Raw genomic sequence first — 25,495 nt, 5'->3', positions numbered from 1 at the left:
AGCCATGAATCATCATTAAAAACACAATAGATACTGTGCTATACAACCAGTCACTATCATTTTTCAGAGAAATTGAGCCCAAGTAATACCAAACAGGAGAGTTTTCACTGAGCTTACCCACCTGGGAAACACCCAGGAAATGGTATGCCATGGAGCACTCCTAGTATTTAAAAAGAAGAAGCTGCAGCCCATGATGCTTCTCGCACTCGCTACTAAAAGGCAGCAACAGGAGTTAACCTTGGGCAGTGCCTTCTGCTCCGTGCTTACTATCAGGCCCCAAGCCATCAGAGGGTGTGTTAGCCTTACTCTGGCAGGCAGGAATATCACAGTACTTCCAGTAGACACCGTCCTCGTGCTCCGCCACATAGCACCAGGGGCTCACGTCTCCGTCTGGGTTTCTGTTGGGAATAAGAACACGCTGATGACACTGCTTGATTTTCAAGTCACCTGGCCCTTCAGTTTCACACTGTTGAGTCCCCGGCCATTTCTAACAACTGCCATACGTTTCAATGCCATCTCTCACCAAGAAGGAAAACACAGACTGGCCACAGTGGCTCAGGCCTGTAACCCCAACACCCAAGCAAGAAGCTGAGGCAGGAGGATTACTACAAATTCTCGGCCAGCCTGGACTGTACAGCAGGACCCTGTCTCAAGCAAACAAACAAAACAATAAAACCACAGGTAGCACAATCCTCCAAGTTTGGAAAAAGTATATTTAAGGAAAGGTTTAATCTCAGATCTTAAAAATATTAATTTCTGGGTGATAAGACTATTGATTGGCAGTTTTAGTTTTTTTTTTAATTCTGATTTTAGTTTCTTCAATAATGATTATCCCAAGCGTACAGTTTCTAATCATGAATTCACATAATTCACAAAGTCAGCTGGCAAGCCTACTCCGTCGAGGCTGGCTAACTCACACGTGACAGAAAGTATCTTCCTGCATCACCACATGGCCCCCACAGAGGCTTCTCAGTCAGGACGCTGACTTCTAATGTGACCATCGTGATTTTTAAAGATTTATTTCCACATTCTCAAGTGAGAGCAGCTTGGAGTAAACGACCTTCAAAAGAGCTATGCTGGTGGAGGAGTTCTACAAATGACAGGACAGCCGGGCGCAGAGACAAGCCAGCCTCTCTCCACCCCTTCCCAGGCCCCTTGTATTTAGACACACAATACTGGAAACCTGACACTCCAGTTAGGCAGGAAATGGGCATGAGGACAGCCCCCACACCCACCCTGGTGGAGCTCTGCAGCAGGCTTATGGGCCTGAGCGGACAAGCCCATTGTGTGGCCTCGATGATAAGCTTCCCAGGCACAAAGGATTCTTTTCTTTTTGTGCCCAAAGGCAGGTGTGACTGACAACTCCACTCTTCCCTGGCTCTGCCTCCCCCTCTAATCTAGATACTTCAGACCCAGCCAGGAGAAGCCTGTTCCCATCACTCAATAGCGTGTAGACATATCAGATGAGACGGTCTGAAAAGTCCCACAAGACAAGCACGGTGTCGGATGTCAACTGAGAAATCAAAGTGGCAGAGCTTGTACAAAGCCCTTCTTTAAACAGAACTTCACCGGCATCTTCCTCCCTCTGTTCCGAGTCAGCTTTGATGTAGTGTTGGACAAAACCCTTAGACAACAAGTGTTTATTATCAATGCCAAAGCCATTCTGAAAAGCACTGGGAGAGCTTAATAAAGAGCAGGCAGACCCATCCTTATGTCTCTGCACGCTACAGCAAAAGGCCTGGACTGGTGTGATACCATCAACATGAGAGGTTCAGCCTCTCTCCCTTTGAAGTATAAACTGGTAATTCAGGTCTGGTACATTCCATCAAACCAGAGGGCTGCAGCCCAAGGAGGTAAGGGGTAAGACACTGGGGGAAGGTGCTTGAAGCCCTCGGGTACAGCCCTCTGGTATGTTTATGGATGCTCTCCTGTAAGCCTGTAAGTAGACATGGGCACTCATCTAGTCAAATTTAAAATAGTTCTTCTGAGATCTGAGAATGTTTAGAGAGTAACAAGGTAAACTAAACTATCAGGAAACACCTCAGGGACAGCACAGTGGCAGAACATTTCCCCAGTATTGCAAAGAAAGTGAAGCACAGCAAAACACCTTAGGAGACATCAAGTGGCCATGTAAGAAAAAAAGATAAAAACAAGTAGACAACAACAAAAAACCCTACTCATTTCTCCACCCTTCCCAACCCAACTATTCCTGTGAACAGAAAGGAAGGGAATATAACAGAAATGGAGTAATGGAGTGGGGTAAGTGTGTATAGACATGTTCACCTGTCTGTGCATCCATGAGTATGTGTGCTTGTTCGTCTGTGTGCACACGGATGTTTGGGTTCATGAGTGTGTGTGAGCACATGTTCATGTGTATGCTTGTACCAGATCAACCCTGAGTGCTATGCTTTAGGTGCAGACCATCTTTTTTTAAATTTTAAGAGAGGGTTTCTCTCACTTGCCTGTGGTGAGCGAGAAGCCCCAGGAATCTGCCTGCCGTTGTCTCCCACTATTAGGATTATAAGAGTATAACCATGCAGAACTCTTGTTTTGGGAGGGGAGGTATTTGCTTGTTTTTTAAGTCAGGGTTTCTCTGTATAGCCCTGGCTGTCCTGGAACTCACACTGTAGACCAGGCTGGGCTTGAACTCAGAGTGCTGGGATCAAAGGTGTGTGTCACCACCTCCAGTCGCAGAACTTTTTTTAATGTGGGTTCTGGAGACTTAGACCCAGCTCTCTGGACGAGCACTTCATCAAACTATCTCCCTAGCATTGTTTTTAGATAGTCACTTACTTGTCTGCATGTAAGGGTATGTACATTTGTGTAAGGAGCTCGTGTTATGGCACTCATACAAAGCTTGTAGGAGTTGTTTTCTCTTTCAGCCATTGGGTTCAGAGCATTGAACATGGGTCATGAGGCATGGCAGCAAGCACCTTTCCCCACAAAATCACCTTAGCAGACTGCAAGTTTTTATTTATAAAAAATATTAATAAAAACAATAAAGTGAAGAATTGCTTAATGAGCATAAGAAACCCTAACAAAATACAAAGGACAGGGACTAGAGAGATGGCTCAGTGGCTAAAAGCACACACTGCTTTTCTGGTAGATCTGGAGTCTAGTTCCCAGAATCCATCTCGGGTAGCTCACAGATCTCTATAACTACAATTATAGGGACTTGACAATTCTTGTCTTCTATGATACTCATGTGGAGACCTGATGGGGGAAGTCCTCTGTGTACATGTCTCTCTTACTGGTTAATGAATAAAGCACTGCTGGCCAACAGGGAAGCAAGATAGGTGGGACTAGGAGTCGAGGAGGATTCTGGGAAAAGTAGTCAAGTGTGGGGAGTCACCATGTGATCCCGGGGAAGAGAGGACTCATCAGGATGCTGTCCTCGGAAAGGTAAGTCCTTATAGAAACATATATTTGTAGTCCTGGGTTAATACTTAAGACAGAACTAGCCAATGAAAAGCCTGGGACATTGGCTGACAGCATTATAATTAATATGGTGTCTCCTGTGTTATTTGGGGGCTAAAGTGGCAACAGGATCCAGGCGGGAATCCCACAACAGAGACCCACACAAACACATATACAAACAATTTAAAATGATAAAATATATCTTTAAAAAATATAAATGACAGCAGAGTGGAAGGATGGCTTTGCCAGCCAGGGCCCAGGGAGAGAAGTGCAACAGTAGAACTATCTAAACACTCAATAAAGCTTTTACTTTGTATTGGTTTATGTTTTTGTGACATGAGCTTACGTAGCCTGAGCTGTCCTCAAACTCAGGATGACCTTGGACTCTTGGTCTTCTTTCTATAACCTCTCAAGTGCTGAGGTTATAGGCGTGCACACAACCCTGCCTGGACTGTACCAAACTCTTCATCGTTTACAGTGCAGATGAGAGACCATGGCAGCAAACAAGGGGCTAGTCACTGATGCAAGTTAGGATCGAGGTCATGGAAAGAGCTGAGGGGAAAGGCAAAAAAAGACACGGACTACAGTAATGTCAAGACAGCCCCAAAGGCCTGGAGAGTGGGCTTGGGCGTGTGGAGGATGGAAAGCAAACAGAGTGGCCCACACAATGCAGAAATATATATGTTGGCTCAGCTGGGTCAACAGTGCCCTGTGGTTGAGATCGTTCATGTACCAACAAACCAGAGTCCCAGTGCGGAACTCAGAGCAGGACTCTCAGTCACTCTTTCTTGTCCTAATGGCGCAAGAGGCAGCCTTGCACCTGTCCCAAGAATGATTAAATTCAGCACATTGCTGCACCTTGAGTCATCTTATCACAATCTTGGGTGTAAGGAGCTGAAAGGTATAATAAACAAGGCGCTTGGAATTTTTGCTCTGGTTTCTAGAAACTTGTAATTTTGTTTTAATCTTTCTGTCTGTTCGTGTGTGTGTGTGTGTGTGTGTGTGTGTGTGTGTGTGTGTGTGTGTGTGTGTGTGGTGATGGTGGTGTGAGGTTGACTTTGAAGGCTATTTCCATTGACCTTCACATAATTCATTGAGACAGTGTCTCTCACTGAACTCAAGCTAGTCACTATGGCTAGTCACTAGGTAGCACACGAATTTCATCTCTACCTTCTGAGCACTAGAATGCAGGTGGACTTTCACAACAACCCAGCATTTACTTGGGTTCTCAGGGTCCCAACTCTGAACCTCACTTTTGCACAGGAGGCACCTTAACCTCTGGGCAATTTAGTAGTTGTCAATCTGTCTTTAATCTTAGATAACTGAGAACCTGATCAAAGCTGTGACACACCTCCCAAAGAAACATAAATATACACCCGAAGACCACAGGGTGAGATCAGGACTCCTTGCTGGAGCCCACAGTGGCGCATGTCTGTTGCTCAGCTGCTTGGGATGCTGAAGAGTACTTTAATTCAGGAGTTCAAGTACAGCCTAAGTAACACGGCAGAGGGAGGTTTGGGTCCCAGGTGGGCTGAGCATCTTCAGCATCTTTGATGCCCATGAAAGAACTGCCTGAGAAAATCCTCCCAAAGAGACAAGAGAGGGGCCAGGCACGACACTGCTCTGAAAGTCAGTATGGAAGCAAACTAAGCTGGAGAAAAAAAAGAGAGAGAGGAAGAAAGAGGAGGAGACTGATTCACTTTTATGTGCTTTTAATTTCTTGGGTGTATTTCCCTGTACAGTTGTCTGTGCACAATATGCAGTGCCTGCAGAGGCCAGAAGAAGGCGTCAGATCTCCCAGAACTAGAGTCACAGACTATTCGGAGCTGCTTTGTGGGTTCTGGGAATCGAAGCTGGGTCCTCTGGAAAACAGGCCTGTGCTCTTAACTACTGAGCCATCTCTCCAGCTCTGGTTCTCCGAGTTGGCCAAGGGGAGATAAGAAAGCATTGCTAGAGATGGGCTGGACGGAGCTAGAAGAACCAAAGGTCATGGCGCTATGCGGCATCTTACCTGCAATAGTTATGCTCACCCAGACCACCTTCCCCGCTGGGATATTTCAGCGTGTTGTACGGATGCTGGAATGTCTCGTTCCAGAACAGACATGGCTTCCCGCCTTGCAGTGCTGTCCAGCTCTGTGTTCCCCTATAATCTGCACCATTGGCTGTGAAACACTCTAGAAGAAGGGAAAAAACAGCATACTAATTTTCTGGCAACATTTATAGTTTCCTCCCTCTCTGGTGAATGTTTTATTTGTTTTGTTTGGACCAAACTAGAATGGATTGTGTTTTGCTAGATCCCAGGCGGCCCGCTGGGTTGAGTGAATCTGCAAAGAGGTGCCCTGCAACGCTGGACACTGTTGGCATCAGCTTGCTGGGCCACTGGGGGACTTCCCCTTGGAGTCTACAGGTCCCAGTGACGACACACACATGGCACTGTGCATACCGGGGCTCATGAGGTGAGCCAAGAAAACCCCAAATCCAGAATAGTTGCTAACAGCCAGGCACATGGAATTCTGGGCCCTCGGAGGGGGCCACTGCTCTAGCCAGCATCTCTGTGTGGTAACTAGAACCAGGTCACCAGCTGTAACTGAGAGCTCCCCTACAGTCTGAAAGGCTGCTCTGACACTTGGATTTAATAAGGCCATTGGATACAGCAATGCTTTGGAATCCCAATCACACAAATCTGGGAATGACTCCCATTCCCTGGTAATGAGGAACAGTCCTCCCTGCCTTGTCTGACGTGCAACTAAACAGGGGCATCGGAGGGCGGGTTCGGCACTTTCTCTCACCTCCTCCTGAAGTGCTTTCCTAGAAAATGTGGTGAAAATGGTCTCAGGTCCCGTTTCATGAAATGACAGATCCTTGCAGGTGTAATCGTGTACTTCTAAAACCCACTTCTCAGGCTCTGGGGGATGGGAGCTGAGGCTGACGGGCTTCTCCCACATATTGTGTGCATTAAACTCACAGAGGTTCATGAGAAAGGCAGAGTACAAAGAGCAGTTTTTAAAATTAGCTTAGTTGAAACTGACAGATAGAAGCACTTCAAACACTTCTTTGAGATGTATCACTAGAACCCTGACAGTCTGGGGGAGTCAGCCCGACATTCTCAGCTTTCCTCTGTTCTTTCTCCCGGCACACGGTGACCTATCGCTTCCGGTAATAGCTGGGCAGGGCATGCGCCTGCTTTAGACGAGCAGGCATCTGGACAACAGGACACGTCCCCATTCCCAAAGACATGTCTCTGACTGCTTAGAGACCAAACATCTTTCTTCCAGTCACGCCTTCCTCCCACCAGCTAGGCTCTGTATTTTATCTGGAATGGTATCGTTTATGGGCAGCTCACATAATCTGGAATTCTAGGAGACACAGAAAACCACAGCAACTTATCATGCCTGGTGCAGCATGACTATGGTAAGTGTGAGTCCCCACGTGCCATGAGGACATCAACACAAAGGTCAATGGTACTAAAGGACGGCGGCTCGGCAGAGAGACCTATACAGAACCAAAGGCTCAGCTTTGGCTCATCGTCTTGGATTGCTGCTGAAGTGGATTAATCGCCACCACCCACACCGGCTCTAGAATTCAGGCCACGTTGAAGTGTGTACCACGCTGTTTGATCACACGCCTCTCCACACAGGAGGCAGCCAGAGCACTGGGGCAGGCCCTCCCGTGGTGCCCTTTCTCTGCTCCCTCAGCCCACTCCCCCGCTGCCTTCCCATGACTTCCTCTGCCCCTCATCTTCAGCGCCTCTGCTTTGGCCCCACCGGTCATCAGGGAACAGTCTCGATCTGGCTGTTGCCTTAGCAGCTCTGCAACCCGCTTTCCACACAGAGCTCTCAGGTCCCAGGAGAGTTAAGGGCTGTCTTGAGGGCGCTTGCAAGGCCTCCCTGCTGTAAGACCAGCTCTTCCCTTAGTCACTCACTGGTCAAACCACACTCGCCTGATTTTAATCCTGGGAACACATTCCCCATTTCCTGCCCAAATGCCCTTCCCTAATATTTCCAGTTGCAAGGTAAACATTGCCCCCTCAGAAGCCTTCATCTCTGCCTCTTTGCCTCCTTCCTCGTCTGCCCCACAGCACTCACTATCACAAGGGACACACACATCCAGTCCCAAACCCAGGTCCACACCCCTGATATTTTCCCTTAATTATTCCCTGAGCAATGTGGTCTGACAATTACTCATACCACATTTTAATCATATTGGGTATTCTAAGTAATCTAAAGATGACTTAGCGCATGTGAAGGGATGTACAGATGACGTGCAAAACAAGAATGTATCTGCATTTCGGAGTCCTTAGAGGCCTGGAACAACACTGCACAGATACCGAGGGCAACTACATTTGAAGGGATGGGAGGACAGGATAATATGTGTGGTGTGTTTCACATCATAGCTGTTCCAACCTAGGTAATTCTAATGCCTAATCAGTTCTGGAGTCACAAGACTAGATGATTCTTTTAATTAATAATTAATTAACTTTAATCAGACTGGTATTTATTTACTTTTTTGCTGTTGTTTTTGTTTTTTCGAGACAGGGTTTCTCTGTGTAGCCATGGATGTCCTAGAACTTGTTCTGTAGACCAGGCAGGCTGGCCTCAACTCACAGATATCTGTCTGCCTCTGCCTCCTGAGTGCTGGGATTAAAGATGTGTGCCACCACCACTGGCTTTTTTTTTTTAAGAACTAGATGAGTCTATAAATATCAGGTCAACCTCTGTCAACTGCTCTCTGCCCTATATAACCTTATATGTCAAAACATAATGTTGCAGGGCTGGGTGTAGTATCCAGAGGCAGAGGCAGATGGGTTTCTGAGAGTTTGAGGCTAGCCTGATCTGGATAGAGCATTCCAGGTCAGCTGGAGCTACATAGTAAGATTCTGTCTCAAAACAAAAACAAAAAATACGTTATATTGCCTACCTTAAATATAGACAATAAAAATACATTTTTAAAAAGTAGGAGGCTAGAGAGATAGCTCAGTTGTTAAGGATACTTGCTGCTCTTCCAAAAGACCTGAGGTCTGCTTCCAGCACCCAAATTAGGAAGTTTACAACCTTCCTGTAATTCCAGCATCAGGAGATCCAATGCCCTTTCTGGCCTCTGCAGGCACCAGCACAAACATAGCATATACTTACACAAAAATATAAAGAAAACCAAATCTAAAAAAAAAAGTGTTGAGAAAGCAGGGCATGGTGGCATATACCTGTAATCCCAGCACTTGGGAGATAGAGGCAGGAGGTTCAGGAGTTCTAAGTCAACCTTGGCTACAAAACCAGTTAATGCCTGGCCTGGGCTACATGAGTCCCTGTCTCAAACAAGCAAGCAAGGAGCCAAAAAAGGCCAACGATTCACAAGTCAACAAAGCAGGGTTTAGCAGCAACAGCCTCAGAAATACACAGCAACCTGCGGGCCATGTTCCCAAGGACTCAGATGGTTTTATTTGTACCACGAAAAAATGCACAATGAATGGAGAGAGATGTCATTAACAGCAGGAATATGACAGTGAAGCCTTTTCTGGTTCTAGAAGTTTGTTTTCTTCAGATCTACTCTTTTTAGAGGTTTTTGGAGACAGTCTCTTGTAGCTCAGGCTAGTCTAGCACCAACTATGTAGCTGAGACTGGCCTTGAACTTCTGATCCTCCTGCCTTTCAAGCAATGAGATCACAGGTGTACAGCCCACTCAGGCAGTTCTTGTATCCACCCTAAATAAGCATACCAGATTTTAACTTTTTCTTAAACAAACAGATTTTCCTAGTACACTATTTGTTATGGACTGAAAGTTATCTGTGCATCTTGACTTCATGGGGTGTGGACAAGAAAATGAGGACCCTGTCACCCTTCTTCTCTACTGCTATGAAACTGACATCGCTTTGTCTAGATAAGCAAGCAGAGGCTAAAACAACAAAGAAAATCACTTGGTGCCTTGTACATTCACATTTTCAGTAAAAGAGAATGGATGAAGGCAAGAGACCTAATGTCTACACCACCATTCATGAATGCATTCGACAGTTGTTCAGCCCAGAGCTGTGGTGACTAGACCATGGATTCTTGGTGTTCCCATGTTAACAGGGAACATAGGTTCATAAACCCACGTCAGTATCAGACAAGTCAGTGACACAGAAGGGCCTGCCATGGCCCAGAGAGGAGTCGCTATGTGAGCACAAGTGGAGGAACACTGGGCAGGGTACAAGGTGGGCAAACCCTGGCCAGCAGCATGGTGCCCAGAAAGCTACTGCTCCTCCCTGACAGGCCGGATGAGTACACGGGGACAGCAGGGTCTCAGGGTTGCACACGATAGGCCCACACTCCAGTGCACACACCCACAGAGAAAGAGAGAGAGAGAGGAGGGGGAGGGAAGGAAGAAATAAAGCAAACTGCTCTCTGATCAAAATCTAGCTGCCAATATAAAACACACCTTCATGTATGTATGCCACTTAAATTACATACTTCAGTAATTATACTAAGGTAGAAAATACCAATTAATACAAGCACTGCATTGTATATTTCATGTGTATGCAATGGTGCACACATTTCATCTCAATACTCAGGAAGCACAGGCAAGTGAATCTTTGAGTTTGAGGCAAGCCTGCTCTACATAGTGAGTTCCAGGACAGCCACGACTACACAGACAGAAAGAAAGGAAGAAAGAGAGAGAGGGAGAAAGAAAGGAATGAAGGAAGGAAGAGAGAAAGAGAGAGAGAGAAAGAAAGAAAGGAAGGAAGGAAGGAAGGAAGGAAGGAAGGAAGGAAGGAAGGAAGGAAGGAAGAAAGAGAAAGATCTTGTGTAAAACTACAAAGTCCAGCAAGTTCTGGGCTGGAACTATAGACAAACTGTCTCATAAAACCACAGGGAAAAAACAAAACAAAAATACATACACCAAAATGATTACAAAGCACTTAATTCACCAGGAAAGAGGAGAAGGGTTCACATATGTTCTCTAGGTCTTCTAGGAATCACAGGTTATTCCTGAGGTCACATTGCATGCATCAAGGAACGGGCACTATGTTAAAAAGGCCCATGCCTGTGATCCCAGTACTCAGGTTGCAGAGGCAGGAGAACCACCATGAGTTCCATGCTAGCCCAGATAACATGGCAAGACCCTCTCACAAAAACAAACACAGTGCTTAGGGGGTGGAGGCAAGAGTTCCAGTTCCTCCTCAACTACAAAGCAAGTTCAAGGCAACCCAGACGACAGAAGCCCCTGTATCAAACATGTAACATACTATTTGTCCAAACTACACATTATTGAGAGAGAACGTTTTTTCTCATAGGGAATCTATGGAATTGCTGATTTTAGGCTAGAATTAGTAGTTGTAGCTCCATGTGACATGTGTGAGAGTACATGTTTGTTTTTTTAATTTACCAAAACTTAAGTCTGTGTTTTGTGTGTGATGACACAGCACCTCTATTGACCGTATGTTAGAACAAACTGGCTAGTTTTGGCCTGCTTTGAAATAAGCACGGAAGCTGGGCATGGTAGCTCACACCTTTAATCCCAGCATTCAGGAGGTAGTCAGGAAGATCTCTCTGAGCTCAAGGCCAGCCTAGCTTAGAACTCTGTCACAGAGCGAGAGACCCTGTGTGAAAACATCAACAACAAAAACCAAACCAAACAAACAAACAAAAAAATCCCAAAAAAGGGAAGGGAAGAAGAAAAAGAAACATATATGGGAAAATACTTACATTTCTTTGGGACAGGGCCTCATGTAGCACAGGCTGGCCTGAAACCTGATAGACAGCCAAGCTAATCACAAACGTCTGATTTTCAGTCAGCGAGCGCCTCCTGAATGCTGAAACTATAGGCTGTGGCGCCACGCCTGACTCTTGTGTTTTCAGTCAAGGTCTCCCATTTTAGCCCAGGCTGGCCTGAAACGCAGCAAAGGAAGCCTCTTTGCCTTGGCCTCTCAAGAGCTAGGATTATAAATGTGAGTCAATTTGTCTGCCTACCAACTCCAGTGTTTTTGGTTTTTTTTAAGGTTCTGATCTCATTATAGATGGCTGTGAGCCACCATGTGGTTGCTGGGAACTGAACTCCGGTCCTCTAGAGCCTGTGTTCTTAACCTCTGAGCCATCTCCCCAACCCCAACTCCAGTGTTTAAAACAAGACACCAGAGAACATTTCTGATGAGAGTACCTTCTGAGCCTTTTTTAACTGCAGTTTTATTGATTTATTCTGTGTTCGTGTTCATGAGTGTGGTGTGTGTGACGGCTGGAAGACAGCCTGTCACTCGGTTCTCTATTTTTCCCTTGTGGGTTCCAGGGATTAAAAATCAGGTCATCAGGCTTAGCGGCAAGTACCCACAGAACCATCTTGCCAGCCTTTCTATTCTAAAAATATCTATGAAATTTGGTAGATGGATAATTTATAGAACTACAAAAACTCTTATTATTTAGAGGAAAGCCTGACAGTATAATAAAATGTACCTACAGCACCTGCTGTTCTGAGGAGTGTCAGCTAAAGTGGTACCTGAGGGAACGTATTCCAAGCTTGTGCTGCCAGGCAAACAGCCCTTTTGTCTTTTGATTACCAGAGCACCGTGGGCAGTTAAGAGTACGTGAGCTTGTGAATGCAGTGGTTTCCAACTGTCCCCCATAAAATGCCACTGCAGCTACAACAGGACCCCTCTCAGCTTTGCCCAGCTGCTCCCCAGAGCACCGATCTCTGTACTCCCGTGGAGGGAGGTTATCAGATTTATAGGAGAGAGGACAGTAAGGGGACATGCAGCACATATTGAGAGTCACTAGAATTAAAAGAAAATGACACCAAGATAAATGGTTTGCACTGCCTGTCAAGAACCATAAACTCAACCAGCCAAGTTTGCAGCCATCTAAACTCCAGACGATCATTCACGTATTATTATTTCTTGGATTACACATTAACTTTGCAAAGTGAACATAGGACAAGCTGTACTTCTTCCCAAAGTAGAGTAAGCACATAAACAATCACTGTAATTTTTCAGGCATCAGTAGCTTTTCTATTAAAATACCTTTCAGGGCTTCTTTTTCATTTAAGAAGACAATGTCTTAAAGACAGTAACAGAGACCTGGGGGTGTGGCTCAGTGGTAGAGCACCTTCTAAGCATGTTCAGAAGCCCTGGTTCAATCTCCAGCACACATGCTTACACATACATCATCAAAGTAACAGAAAGAAAAGACCATGCTTCCCAATGTTATTTTAGCTGAAATATATGCGCATACACACACATATATATACACACATACATAATACATACATACATATATGAGACAGAGTCCTATTATGTAGTCCTGGCTGACCTGAAACTCACTATGTAGCATAGGCTATCAAACTCCTGCCTCACCTTCTTGAGTGCTGAGGTTATAGACATGAGATGTCAATACCAGCCTAAGAATGTAAACTTCTGGAAGGGGAGCATGAATTCTTTTATTTGAACCTCTAATTTAGTCTTCTCTATAAGAGATGAAATATTGGGGCTGGAGAGATGGCTCAGCAGTTAAGAGCACTGACTGTTTTTCCAGAGGTCCTGAGTTCAATTCCCGGCAACCACATGGTGGCTCACAACCACCTTGAATGAGATCTGGTGCCCTCTGCTGGCATACAGGCAGAAGACTGTATACATAATAAATAAAATAAAATAAAATAAAAAAGAGATAAAATATTGAATTATGTAAAAGGCCATTCCAAGAAAAACAGCCTATGGTAAGCAGAGGGCCTGGGGCTAAATTCAGATGTCATAGAGAGGGTCTTATTATTTCTTAAGCAAAAATTTAGAAATGAAGCTGAGGACTGGTGAATTGGCTCAGTTGGTAGAGAAAACTGAAGCTAAGACTAACAACTTAAGTTTGACATTCAGATCCCACATGGTTGAAGGACAGAATCAACTCTAACAAGCTGTCATTCCACCTCCTATTCAAGCACTGGAGCAGCTCAGCCTCTCTCTGTCTCTCCCTCCCTCCCTCCCTCCCCCCCCTCTCACACACACACACACACACACACACACACACACACACACACACACACACACACACACACACAAATATAATTTAAATTTTTCTAAAATGAAACTGGAATGGCAACACACACCTATAATCCCAAGCACTGAGGAGGCAGAGGCAGGAGGAGCCACATAAATTCCAGGATAGTCAGGGCTCCATAGGCAAAAATGAATGAATGAACAAACAAGAAGAGTTTTTAAGAACTAACTGTTAAAGCAGAGAAGGTGGTTTGGATGACACTTTGTCCCATCTGGCTCTCATCTGGAGTAGTTTTCCTCCCACCCAGGCAGTGCCCACTGGGAAACATGCTATGGGTGTTGCTGTGAACATGTGTTTTTCTGGGAACAGCCACCATGAATATGCAGTAGTGCTTGAGGAATTTCTACTTACCATTTAGAGCCGTGGTTCTCAACCTTCCTCATGCTATGACCCTTTAATATTGTTCCTCATGTTTGTGGTGACCCCCCCAGTCATAAATTATTTCATTGCTACTTCATAACTGAATTTTGCCACTATTATGAATCACAATGTAAATATCTGATATACAACCCCCAAAGGGGTCATGACCCACAGGTTGAGAACCACTGGTTTAGGACATTGTGAATACACATAATCACCTCTCTGATACACAAAAGATAGCTGGCCTTCTGTTCAGTGCTCGTCTTTTTGGTGTTGGGTTGGAAGCCTTGAGCCTCACACATGCTAAGTAAGTATACTCGCTATCAGTGCATCCTTAACCCAGACAGTTTCTGCACTCACTTAGCAGCACAGATTAAAGGGTAATAAGACGTTACCCACTCATCAGAGTCCTAAAACGTTTCATTAACCACAAGATTCCTTGAGGGCCTTTACTGTCAGGGCCAACAGGACACATCCTATCATGTGCTGATGACATGAACCATTTATTACCCATGTAACGTGTGAGTACCACAGTGTGCTACATGGGCCTACTTGACTGATGCTATGAGCCATTTGTTTACCCATGTAACATGTGAGTACTACAATGTACTACTACTTGAGGTATTTATCTATAGATACCCTGTCTAATTGTGAATGTTTCTCACATACGGAAACAGAAAACATGACATATTCCGCTTTCTGGTGGACAGTGTCTCAGTTTACTCTTAAAACAAAACAAAACAAAACCCTCAAGAAGACAGAGGGTAAGTTCCTGCCGGTCTGGTACCAGAAGAGGCGGGGTCACACTCCTGCAGGACACTGGTGAGCTTCTCAGCTTTTGCCTTTTTGTTCTGTTTGGGGGATGCAGCTCAGGGTATCCACTGTTGTTGTGACACACTGCTCCATGTCTGACATGACTGTTATGACCTTACTCAGAGCAGCTGTGATTAACTGCAAGACACCCTCACCAGCCTGGGCCTGTTGACATCCCTTCACAGAAGAACTGCATGCAATTCTAGCCCAGCTGCACTTGTGTGCGAGTCCATGGGAGGTGGAAGGTTAACTGAAGAGGGGGTCTCCGTGCGTGCAGCTTTGAGAGGTGACAAGCCTTGGCTGGAATGGGACTGTAGTACAGTTCTTTTGGGGTCACCTACACTCCCATATATAAGCCCAATAAACTCACTGGTTCTCCAACTTGGGCTTGAAGAAACTGTTCCTAGTACCCTAATGGGAAAAACAGATACTGTTCATGTTTCCCAAGGGAAATCTAAAGCAGCACTCAAATGCTAGGCAACCAGTCTACCACCGTGGCTCACACGTGTGATTTCAGCTTTTGGGAAGATAAGACATGAATTTAAGGCTACTGGATGCTACAAAATGACTCAAAAATAACCTGGTGAAGTGGTGTTCATCTGTCACTGAAAACAGAAATGGGAGGATCAGGAACTCAAGATCTTCTTCAGCTATGAAAATTCCCCATACATGAATCCCTATCTCAATACCATCCCCATCAAAAGTAAAAAAACAACCATTTTCAATGCTCCACCTCACCACAGAGTTCCATTTCCCAGATCTGCCTACTTCCATGTTTTATTTTTTCTGCTAGGAACTGAAGCCAAGCCCTGAACTGCAAAGCACACACTCTACCACTAAACCCAACAGCCTAACTCTGACTCCGCTACAACTGGCCAGGTGGTTTGCACACACCTTTAATCCCGGCACTCGGGAGGCAGAGGCAGGTGAAATCTCTGTGTTTAAGGCCAGCCTGGTCCACAGAGTGAGTTCCAGGAAAACCAGAGCTACACAGATAAACCCTGTGTTGGGCAAAAGAAAAAAAAGAGGGTTCATAAAGAGTTGGTTTTGTTTGTCTGTGAAAAGAAGGCAGGCAATGCATGCACAGCTGGGGAGTCTCTTATACAAGCAAGCACCCGGCTTGCTTGTTTCTTCCCTCCTCCCTCCCTCCTCCCTTTTTGGGTTTTTGAGGCAGGGTTTTTCTGTAACAGGTTGTCCTGGAACTCTGTAGATCAGGCTGGTCTCGAACTCACAAAGATCTACCTGCCTCTGCCTCCCTAAAGGCATGCACCACCACTGCCCGGCAATTTTGTCTGTGGACTACTAGCCTTCTGACTTTCTAGCAATCACCTCTGAGAAGTTCCAGGAAGTTCTGTGTAAATCAAGTACTCAAAAGTCAAATATTTACTAATTAAAAAACAAAACTAATAAACAAAAAACGCTGCCAGGCCTTGTTGTCCCAGGATTGTCACCCCAGCACTCAGAAGTCCAAGACAGGAGGATTGCAAACATAAAGCTAGCCTCTGACACACACTGACACATTATGTCAGAAAAAGAAACTAAAACTGAGGATGAAGCTCAGTTGGTAAAACACTTGTCCCGCATCCATGAAGCTCTGGGTCTCTCTCCATCAATGAATAAAACAGGCTTGAGGATGAATACCTATAACCCAGCATTCAGTAATCAGAGGTCAGAAAATTATCGTTCAAGCCCAGCTTAGGCTCCACGAGACCCTGTCTATGAACAAGCGGACAAATAAATAAATAGATGATAAAGTCACCCCCGTGCCCTTTTGTCTTTTAAGGACAGTCTTATGCAGCCCAGACTGGTCTTGAACTTAAAGTCACTGAGGATGGTCTTGAACATCTGATCTCCCTGATGGGATTCCAGGCATGTGCTGATGAAGTATGTTCTATTTAGTGCTGGGAATAAACAAACACTTTGCCAACTGATGAGACATTTTTATATTCTGAGTTTATTTAAAGCAGGAAACACCTGGTCACATCTATACCTTGCCTCATGATCATGAGCAATTCCTATTTCTTTTTTACTTTGCAGGCTTCAATCCGGACTTCATTCAAGCTGGGCAACAGTGGCACACGCCTTTATTCCCAGCACTTGGGAGGCAGAGGCAGGAGGATCTCTGTGAGTTTGAGATCAGCCTGGTCTACAAAACAAGTTCCAGGACTGCCTCCAAAGCCACAGAGAAACCCTGTCTCGAGAGAGAAAAAAAAGACTTCACTCATGTTAGGCAAGTGATCCACCCAGTGAGTTACATCCCGAGCCCCTAGCAACCCTATTTTGCACTGTCTAAAGCTCTCAATTGGACTAAAAATAGATTAAATCCAGACGAGTTTTATCAGCACTTGTCTGTGACCTATTTTTAATGTCAGATGATCAGAAAGTTCTCCAATAATGGAGTCCTGGGGGCGTGGTCCTTATTCCATGGGAGTCAGTTCTCCAATAATGGAGTCCTGGGGGTGTGGTCCTTATTCCATGGGAGTCAGTTCTCTAACAATGGAGTCCTGGGGGTGTGGTCCTTACTCCATGGAAGTCAGTTCTCCAATAATGGAGTCCTGGGGGTGTGGTCCTTACTCCATGGAAGTCAGTTCTCCAATAATGGAGTCCTGGGGGTGTGGTCCTTACTCCATGGGAGTCAGTTCTCTAATAATGGAGATCCTTACTCCATGGAAGTCAGTTCTCCAATAATGGAGTCCTGGGGGTGTGGTCCTTACTCCCTGGGAGTCAGTTCTCTAATAATTGAGTCCTGGGGGTGTGGTCCTTACTCCATGGGAATCAGTTCTCTAACAATGGAGTCCTGGGGGTGTGGTCCTTACTCCATGGAAGTCAGTTCTCTAACAATGGAGTCCTGGGGGTGTGGTCCTTATTCCATGGGAGTCAGTTCTCCAATAATGGAATCCTGGGGGTATGGTCCTTATTCCATGGGAGTCAGTTCTCCAATAATGGAGTCCTGGGGGTGTGGTCCTTACTCCATGGGAGTCAGTTCTCCAATAATGGAGTCCTGGGGGTGTGGTCCTTACTCCAGGGAAGTCAGTTCTCCAATAATGGAGTCCTGGGGGTGTGGTCCTTACTCCAGGGAAGTCAGTTCTCTAATAATGGAGGTCCTTACTCCATGGAAGTCAGGTCTCCAATAATGGAGTCCTGGGGGTGTGGTCCTTACTCCAGGGAAGTCAGTTCTCCAATAATGGAGTCCTGGGGGTGTGGTCCTTACTCCAGGGAAGTCAGGCTCTGGGTGTTGCAGCTCCCTTTGGCAGATTCCCGAGGAGGGGCTAATTGCCAGGTGGACAGGCTATCTCTGGATCGCATCACTGGCTTCTGTGATCTGGCATGGGGACAAACAAGTCCTAGGGAGAGACACCAGCACACGGGTGGATCAGGACACAAAATTCCAACTCAAGAGTCATACTTCACAAACGCTGGCCAGGGAGAAGGGTTAGAGCTGAAGGAGGGACTCAGGCCAGTTGTGATCTATACCAGGGAGGAGGATCGGCATGCTGTCATCCCTGGACATGGGAGCAGCAAGAAGGTGGACGTGTGGCCAAGAGAATGACTCTGACTGTCCAAGGTTGAAAGTCACATGCTGGGTTTCACAGATCTCGGAGTAGGGTCCAAGGCTCAGGAAATGGAAGCACAAGGTGCTTGTGACATCTGAATTTCAAATAAATGTACGTAGGGGCTAGGGTGAGGCACGGTGACAGAGCACTTGTCTAGCCTATGCAAGGTCCTGAGTTCTACCTCTGGAAATGAGAAACAAACAAATAAATGCAATTTTTCTCCCTACCCCTAATCCAACTACTGAATAATTTCTTAGAACTCCTGTTCAAGGCCAGCCCGGTCTACATAGCCAGTTTCAGGACAGATAAAAATGATATGTGAGTAGCCACTCTTAGGTCACAATGAGAAGACAGAATAATGACCCTGCTAAGACCGGGATTTTCCTCTTTACAGACAGGTGTACGGGACTGTAATCATGTCTAGAAGCACCCAGGCTTCAAACTGCTGGACAGTGATAGCATCCCCCATGTAACAATTTTAAAAACTGTGTCTCAGTATTACAAACTATTCCTAGGAAGCAAAATTCCCTTCTGCTGAAGTCACTGAGTTAGAAGAAATGGCCAAATGAAGAGAAAGTGTCAGTCACATCCATTAACCAGTGATCATACAACAAAAGACCATTCTCAAGGGAGACATTCTCAGCTCTACTGGGGCCCTCCAAAACCATAACAGGGAGGAGAAAGACTGGTCACTTCAGCTAAGACAATTAGAACCCTTCAGCTGCCAGAAGCGCTTAGGAAGAACCTTGGGTGAGCCAAGCCAATGATGCCCTGAATAACCAAGCACACATCACAGCCGGCAGGACAGTGCACCAGCCTTTGAAGAGCCTCTTTTTTTATGTTAACCTCCCCTCCAACTGAACTTTTTCCAAATCTCTTCCTGCCATTTGGAAGTTGAGTGATTCTCAGCTGAAAAGGCCTGTATACTGGAGGTGCAGATGGCAGCAGTTAGAGCCCTCACCAGATGCTGCAGTCTCTAATTTGATTGAAAGGATATAATTAGACAACAGAAACACTTTAATGAAAGAGCAAAACATGGAGGGAGGGCAGGATTGAAGGCCCTTAACTGATGCCAAAACACCCACCAGTAATAGAGGCTTTGAGTCTGGGGCAAGGCGAGGGGAAAGCCCCCGAAGAAGACAGTCCTCGCCCTGTTTATCTCCCCATAGACAGAGAAATGGGGATTTTATTATTGTAGATTTCCACTGTATTTTATGTGGGAACAAACTGATTAGAACCAGAAGATTCTTCGGAAGAACATCAAAGAAAAATAAATATGACTTCTGTGGTCATTATTAAAAATATTTTTACCAGCCCAGTAATTTTCTTTGAAGATGAATTTTTATAGATTGAACAGCAGCAAGTAATTTACATACTATGATGGGATTGGCTAGCAATGCCTACTATTCCAGAAGAGAGCTGCTTGGCTGCCATGTTGTTATTTGATTTTGGATACTAAGAAAGCTACAAACACCATAATGTATCTACTCTGAGGATAAAAAGAAACCACGCAGGGTCCTCATGCAGGCTGATGGCAACCACCATTATGAATCATCTTTAAAAACGGCCTATGCTGTTTTTACTCTTTCCTGGCTTTAAAGCTCTGAGTGTGAGTATACTTTTCTGGTTCTGACCAAGAATCTAACCAAACTAAAAGCAATCCAGCCCTCAGTCTGCAGTCACTAATGTGGTATGACACTCGGGTTTTGGAAGCGGCCACAGCCTCCTCAGCCCACTAGGAACAGGGCCTCACCCTTGTGGTAAATTGGACAATAAAAGTTTAATGCTTTGGTTGTGTGCCAGGGATTAAACTGTGGCAGGAGAAACTGGAAGCTGGCCCTAGCAGGGGAGAAGCCCCCAGAGGACCCTACTGCAGGCATAAAAGGGACACTGCAAACTCTGCCTGTAGGATGGCCAGCGTATAAAGTGCCCTCAGCTTCATTCCTCTTCAAGCAGGTACAAGGGCAGCCTAAGGAGGTACTTTTCTACAAGGAGGCCAGAACAGGAGAAAGAGGTTTCCTTGGAGGTCAAGGCAAACTTCTGCAGAATGACACTCTACAATGGCCCCTCGCCTGTCCCTGTTCTGGCTGAGTACAGACGGTCTGTCTTAAGAGGCTACGGTTGAGGGGAAAGACAGAATCTTGGGAGGAAGACTGACAACAAGAAAGGGGGGAAATTGTTGGGCCTCAGTGCCCCCTCTACCTAAAAGAATACTTCCGGGTTCTAGAGCAAATGTCAAGGTCAAACAGCACGGAAGCAAGGCCAGTCATCCCTCTCACCCATGCAGAGGCTGCACCCTGAGTCAGTCAGGTGTGCATCTGCCAAACGGAGACGGAAGAAGAGCTCTCCCCTCTAAACCTGTGCAGCGGGTGCTGTGGGAAGCGCCATCCCTGATGCGGCCTTATTCGGGAGATAAAACCTCAGATAGAAGCTACAGACACCAACTTCTGGTCTCTCCCAAGCACTTCCCATTAGCTGCCCATAAGTACAAACACAAACAGCTTGCTATGCCTCAGTGTTTCACTTTGCTTTTTTCAGAATTCTTTAATTAAAAAGAAACAGATATTCAAAGCACAGTGTTGTTTTAAGGCTACAACCGAAGTGTGGAAGTAAAACCCAATAGCGTAGGAAGTGACAGGAATTTGGTCTCCGCCCCACCCCCACCCCTTGGCTGTTTCTCTAGGTCTCAGGGCTGGTGCCACCTGCTGCCTGGCTTTCCTCTGCAAAACAGAAAATCTCTCAACAGTTTGTCTCAAGCAACATCTGCCGGCATGGCTGACTGAACAAACCAGGGGTCGGTTCTGAGGTAGCAATTATTTCCTTAAGCAGTGCACTGAATCACACTAAATATCCAGTTATTAATGATTGAAATATATGTATATAAGCTTTTCCCAGTTGTATCTTTTTTTTTTAAATCATGGTAAAATATGGAATTTACCATTTTAGCTAGCATTTCCTCCTTGCTTATTGGGGGGCTTACTACACTGCACAGGCAGGCTGCTAGCCTCAAACTACTCTCTTACCCCAACTCCCCAAATACCTGGGAGTACAGCTGCATCATCACTATGCCCAACTCCTATATGTTTGTAAAAGTTAATTCACAGTAAATGGTAAGAGGTTCATCCATTCACTAAAAGCAACCTCTTTGCTGCTTTTTCCAGATCAATAAACATGTAAAAGTTGGTTCACACGGACCTATACAAGTATAGCCTGTGAGCCAAATTGTGACCCATAAACTAACTTACCATTAGTTATGTAAGTTTTTAATTACAATATACTATAACATGCAAATACGATTTATAGAGATACAAATTTCAATGTCCAAAGAATTTTACTAGAACACAGCAAAGCATTCAGGTGTGGTGGTGCACACCTTTGTTCTCACCTTTGGGAGGCAGAGGCAGGCAGCTATCTGTGAGTTCAAGGCCAGCCTGGTCTATATAGTATCAACAGCCAGATCTACATAGTGAGGTCCTGTCTTAGAAAACAAAAATAAAAACAAAAACAAAAATAGCAATGCCAAGCCGGGCAGTGGTGGCGCACGCCTTTAATCCCAGCACTCGGGAGGCAGAGGCAGGCGGATCTTTGTGCGTTCGAGGCCAGGCTGGACCGATAGCCTCCGAAACAATACAGAGAAACCCTGTCTCGTAAAAACCAAAAAAAAAAAAAAAAATAGCAATGCCAGTTCATTTTGTCTATGACTACTTTGGCCTACACAGTTGGAGGTAAGTGTTTGCAACTGTGCCTGTCTATGGCCCTCAAAGCACAAATCACTTACTGTTTTGTCTTGGTCAGGAGCCTCAGGTAGAGTTCCAGGCTCAAAAATTCTAAACTAGAGGCCATCAAGATGGCTCAGAAGGTAAAGGTGTTTGAATTAAGCCTGGCAATCTGAATTCCATCTCTGGAACACCCAGGGTAGACAGAAAGAATGACTCCTAAAAGTACTCTGACCTCCCCATTCAGAACATTATGTCCCCATGTTCAAAACTGCCAAAAAATAACACTTTAAAGTTTTTAGATTCTAAACTAAAGATGGTATACTGCCTACTACCAAAATTCCCAATTTGGGTAAGTTTGCCTTTATCGTTTTGCTTTTGGTCCACCTACACTAAACTCTGAGCATATTAATAACCATATTGAGAACGCCAACTTGTGTTGATTAGCAGTGAACCTATAGGCAATACTTTGTTGCTTTAAGATTTATAAAAGGGCTGGGCATTGTGGTGCACACCCTTAACCCAGCACTCAGGAGGCACAGGCAGGGGGATCTCAGAGTTTGAGGCCAACCTGGTCTACAGAGTGAGTCCTAGGACAGCCAAGGCTACATAGAGAAACTCTGTCTCAGAAAAAGAAAGAAAGGAAGAAAGATTTATAAAAGAACTCACTGCTATCTTAAACATCTAAGTTATTTGCCTATGAGCCAAGAGACTATATGCTATAGAGTGTGAAGACCCTGCAGGTAACCAAACCCAGATTTTATAGCACTACATACTATTTGCTGCTAGGACATGTTACAGATGAGAAGGCAGGGGAGGATGGTGAGAGGCTGGAGAAGACTCTACCACTAACCTCTGTCTTCCTTCTTATCAGTAGTGAAAGAAGAGAAAGCATGTCAAAAGAAGAATGGAGAGACAGGAGATCATTTGGGGTTGGCTACACACTATAATTAGAATAACACTGAAGGGGAATGAGCTAACTGTTTTCATAAAGTCAGCATTCAAAAATGTGAACCACCAGTAATTTAAATATTACAAAGTGGTACAGAATATAAGTATTGGAATAATTTTTTCCATCCACAAAATTTTAGAGAAAATTACAATATCACAAAATATGAAATGGTAAGTTTGGCATATTCTCAGTGTACAGCATTTTTTTAATTGGAAAGGATTTAACAAACTAGTGACTAGGCTCTTGATGTGATGCTGAAAAACCATGTGGTATGTCTCTGAAACTGCTTCTGGAACCAGAGGGGAAATGTCACAAAAGCACTGACGTAGCTAAGAAACCGGGCTGATGAGAGTTTGAATTACTTAGCACAGACTGTTTCACAACAGCCTTGTATTTGTCCATACCCAAGACTCCTAAATAAAAGCATACCGACTTTACCCAAGAGCAGCTGCATCAGCCCTAGCAAGGCAAAGGTGCCTAGCACATGCCGCCTCCCAGCAAGCACGGGCAGAACTGGTTCACAACCTTTTCGGAGCTCTATTTCTGTGCCTTTTCCAGAAGGGAGACTGGCTTATTTCCACCCGAACGTCTCTCCCCTTAGAGTACATCAAATTCTGAACAGAGATGACAAAGTGGAGCTAAGGGGTTACTAGGTTACAGTTATGTTGACACGTCCTGGCTCTAGGAACGTCCCCCCCTCCTTGCTCACACACTACAAACAGGAGAAGTGGGCAAATCATAGAAGTCCCACAGAAGGCAACTATCACCTAGAAACCACTTCTACTGAGCCTCAGGTCTGGGTTGTTGGGAACCCTTCATTCTGCCCTTTTGTCAGGATTCATCATATCAGAAACTCAAAGTATTCCCAGGGTAAACCAGGTGTCTAGTCTCTAGAGAGCTGGGAAACACTATAAAAAGGGTTATTTAAATGTTTACTGACAGCCTTTGTATAGGGTGGTACACTCCACGCACGCTGCTTACAGTGTATCTATCATTCAGTGTTCACCAACTCTCTGCACGGGAGTGAGTTACCACCATACTCCCTTTTACAGATCTAGTAACCGAGGTTCACAGAGCTCAAAGTTAGGCTTAAAAGTCACACAGAAAATAAGTCTCAGCCTTTTCTCTAATACAAGTTGGCAAGAAAACAAAGCAACTCGGAGTTTTCTTTCACCAACAAAACCTTGTCTTTGCAACATCACAATCTGAGGCTCAGGGTGGAGACCCAGCGGCAGGTTCACCAGCGTATGCTCTGCACCCAACCACCCGCAAACTGAACTGGGCCAGACAACATCCTCACACCTCATCTTCCACCCGAGAAGGGGCTCTGCGGCAAGGAAGGGCGTGCGGAAACTAAGCAGAGTCCCGGCTTCTGCCCCGGCTGAGGGCACCACCTCGGGGCGGGGGACCGCGCGGCGGACTCGGCCTGGGAAGCAGGACGCGGGGCTCGGCGTAGTCTGCACTCGGCACGGGCGACCTCGGACGGCACGCACCCCTCCCCTCCCCTCCCCTCCTCCCCTCCCGTAAGCTGTGAACTGAGTCCCCGGGAAGTTCGAAGCCGGCGTGCGGGACAGAGTCCTGGGAACGGAGCGCGAGCGTCCACGCCGCGTGCCGGGACAGGAGCCCAGGCGTCGCGTTCCGCCGGGTCCACGCGCGAGGCTGGGAGAGCGGGCGTGGGGGGGCCGGGGTCTCACTCACCGGGGCCGGGGAGGGGGCCGGGCGCGGGCCGGGCCGCCAGGGTGAGCGCGGCGGCGGAGAGCAGCGCGAGGCGGGCGGCGGGCGGCGCCATGGGCCGTCAGTGCGGGACCCCCGGGCGCGGCCCGGGGCAGAGGGGGGCAGCACCGGGAGCCGGGGGCGGCCATGGGAGCAGGACGGAGCTCGGCGTCGCCCCGCCCAGGCCGGCTGGGCGACCCGCCCCGGCCCGCCCTCCTCAGCACCGCCCCGCCGCCCGTCTCCTGCGAGGCTCCAGATCGGGTCCGACTGCGCATGCGCTTCCCTCCCCGCCGCCTGCCACTCACGCCCCTGAGCCCGCCCCCGCCCGCCCCGGCCCCGCCCCTACGGGCCGCTAGGCGTGGCCACTGGAGGTGTGGCGTCCACAGGTGAGGGCGGGACCCCGCTCACCGCCCCCGCCCCCGCCCTGCCTCCGAGTCCCCGCGCTGAGGGTTGGCGGGGTTGACCCAGGCCGGGCGCCCAGTGACCCCAGCTCCACTCTTACCTGAGTCGTGGCCCACGCGCGGGCTCCGCCGCTGCGGTAGTAACCAGAGCATGGTCGTGGTTAGCCAAAGCTTGCTTTGGAGTTCTTAACCAAATTCGTATCCCACTTGGTCGCAGGGCTCCCTTCTGCTAAGTGGAATGTCGACACCATCTGCTCCACAAGGCGGCTGTACAGAGTGAGATGACGCATGGAAACCACTCACGCACAGCAGGAGCTCAGTAAACGTGGAATTCTTTCTCCTTGCCAAGTGCTGCAGCTCGTAAAGGGACAGCATCCTGAGCCTTGTATACAGTCCCATCACATACTGGGTCAAGCAGGGCAACGTAATGTTCTTTTAAAACGTTTTATTTATAGCCGGCTGGTGGTGGCACCTGACTTTAATCTCAGCTCCCAGGAGGCAGAGGCAGGTGGATCTCTGAGTTAGAGGCCAGCCTGGTCTACAAAGCGAGTTCCAGGAC

At 46.5% G+C, this 25,495-nt stretch overlaps 1 protein-coding gene across 3 annotated transcripts in view; it reads right to left on the bottom strand.

The window, feature by feature from the left end:
• Positions 1-25,174, bottom strand: part of Kremen1 (kringle containing transmembrane protein 1) — a 73,068-nt gene extending 47,894 nt beyond the window's left edge. For 2 of the 3 annotated variants that reach the window (XM_040746763.1, XM_040746765.1), the window contains exons 1-3: positions 24,521-24,659; positions 5,429-5,591; positions 307-398 (exon numbers count right to left, since the gene is read on the bottom strand). In XM_040746763.1, coding sequence (XP_040602697.1) covers positions 307-398; positions 5,429-5,591; positions 24,521-24,611 — 346 coding nt within the window. In that variant the 5' untranslated portion in view covers positions 24,612-24,659. Of the gene's footprint in view, positions 1-306; positions 399-5,428; positions 5,592-24,520; positions 24,660-25,037 lie in introns of those variants that run through there. The other variant, XM_040746764.1, reaches the window with a different exon arrangement.
• Between the last annotated feature and the right edge of the window lie 321 nt (positions 25,175-25,495).

This window comes from Mesocricetus auratus, unplaced genomic scaffold (assembly GCF_017639785.1).
Source record: "Mesocricetus auratus isolate SY011 unplaced genomic scaffold, BCM_Maur_2.0 Super-Scaffold_100006, whole genome shotgun sequence".
Lineage (NCBI taxonomy): Eukaryota > Metazoa > Chordata > Mammalia > Rodentia > Cricetidae > Mesocricetus > Mesocricetus auratus.
Note: the sequence above shows the minus strand (reverse complement) of the source record. Positions and strands in the feature narration are given on the sequence as shown.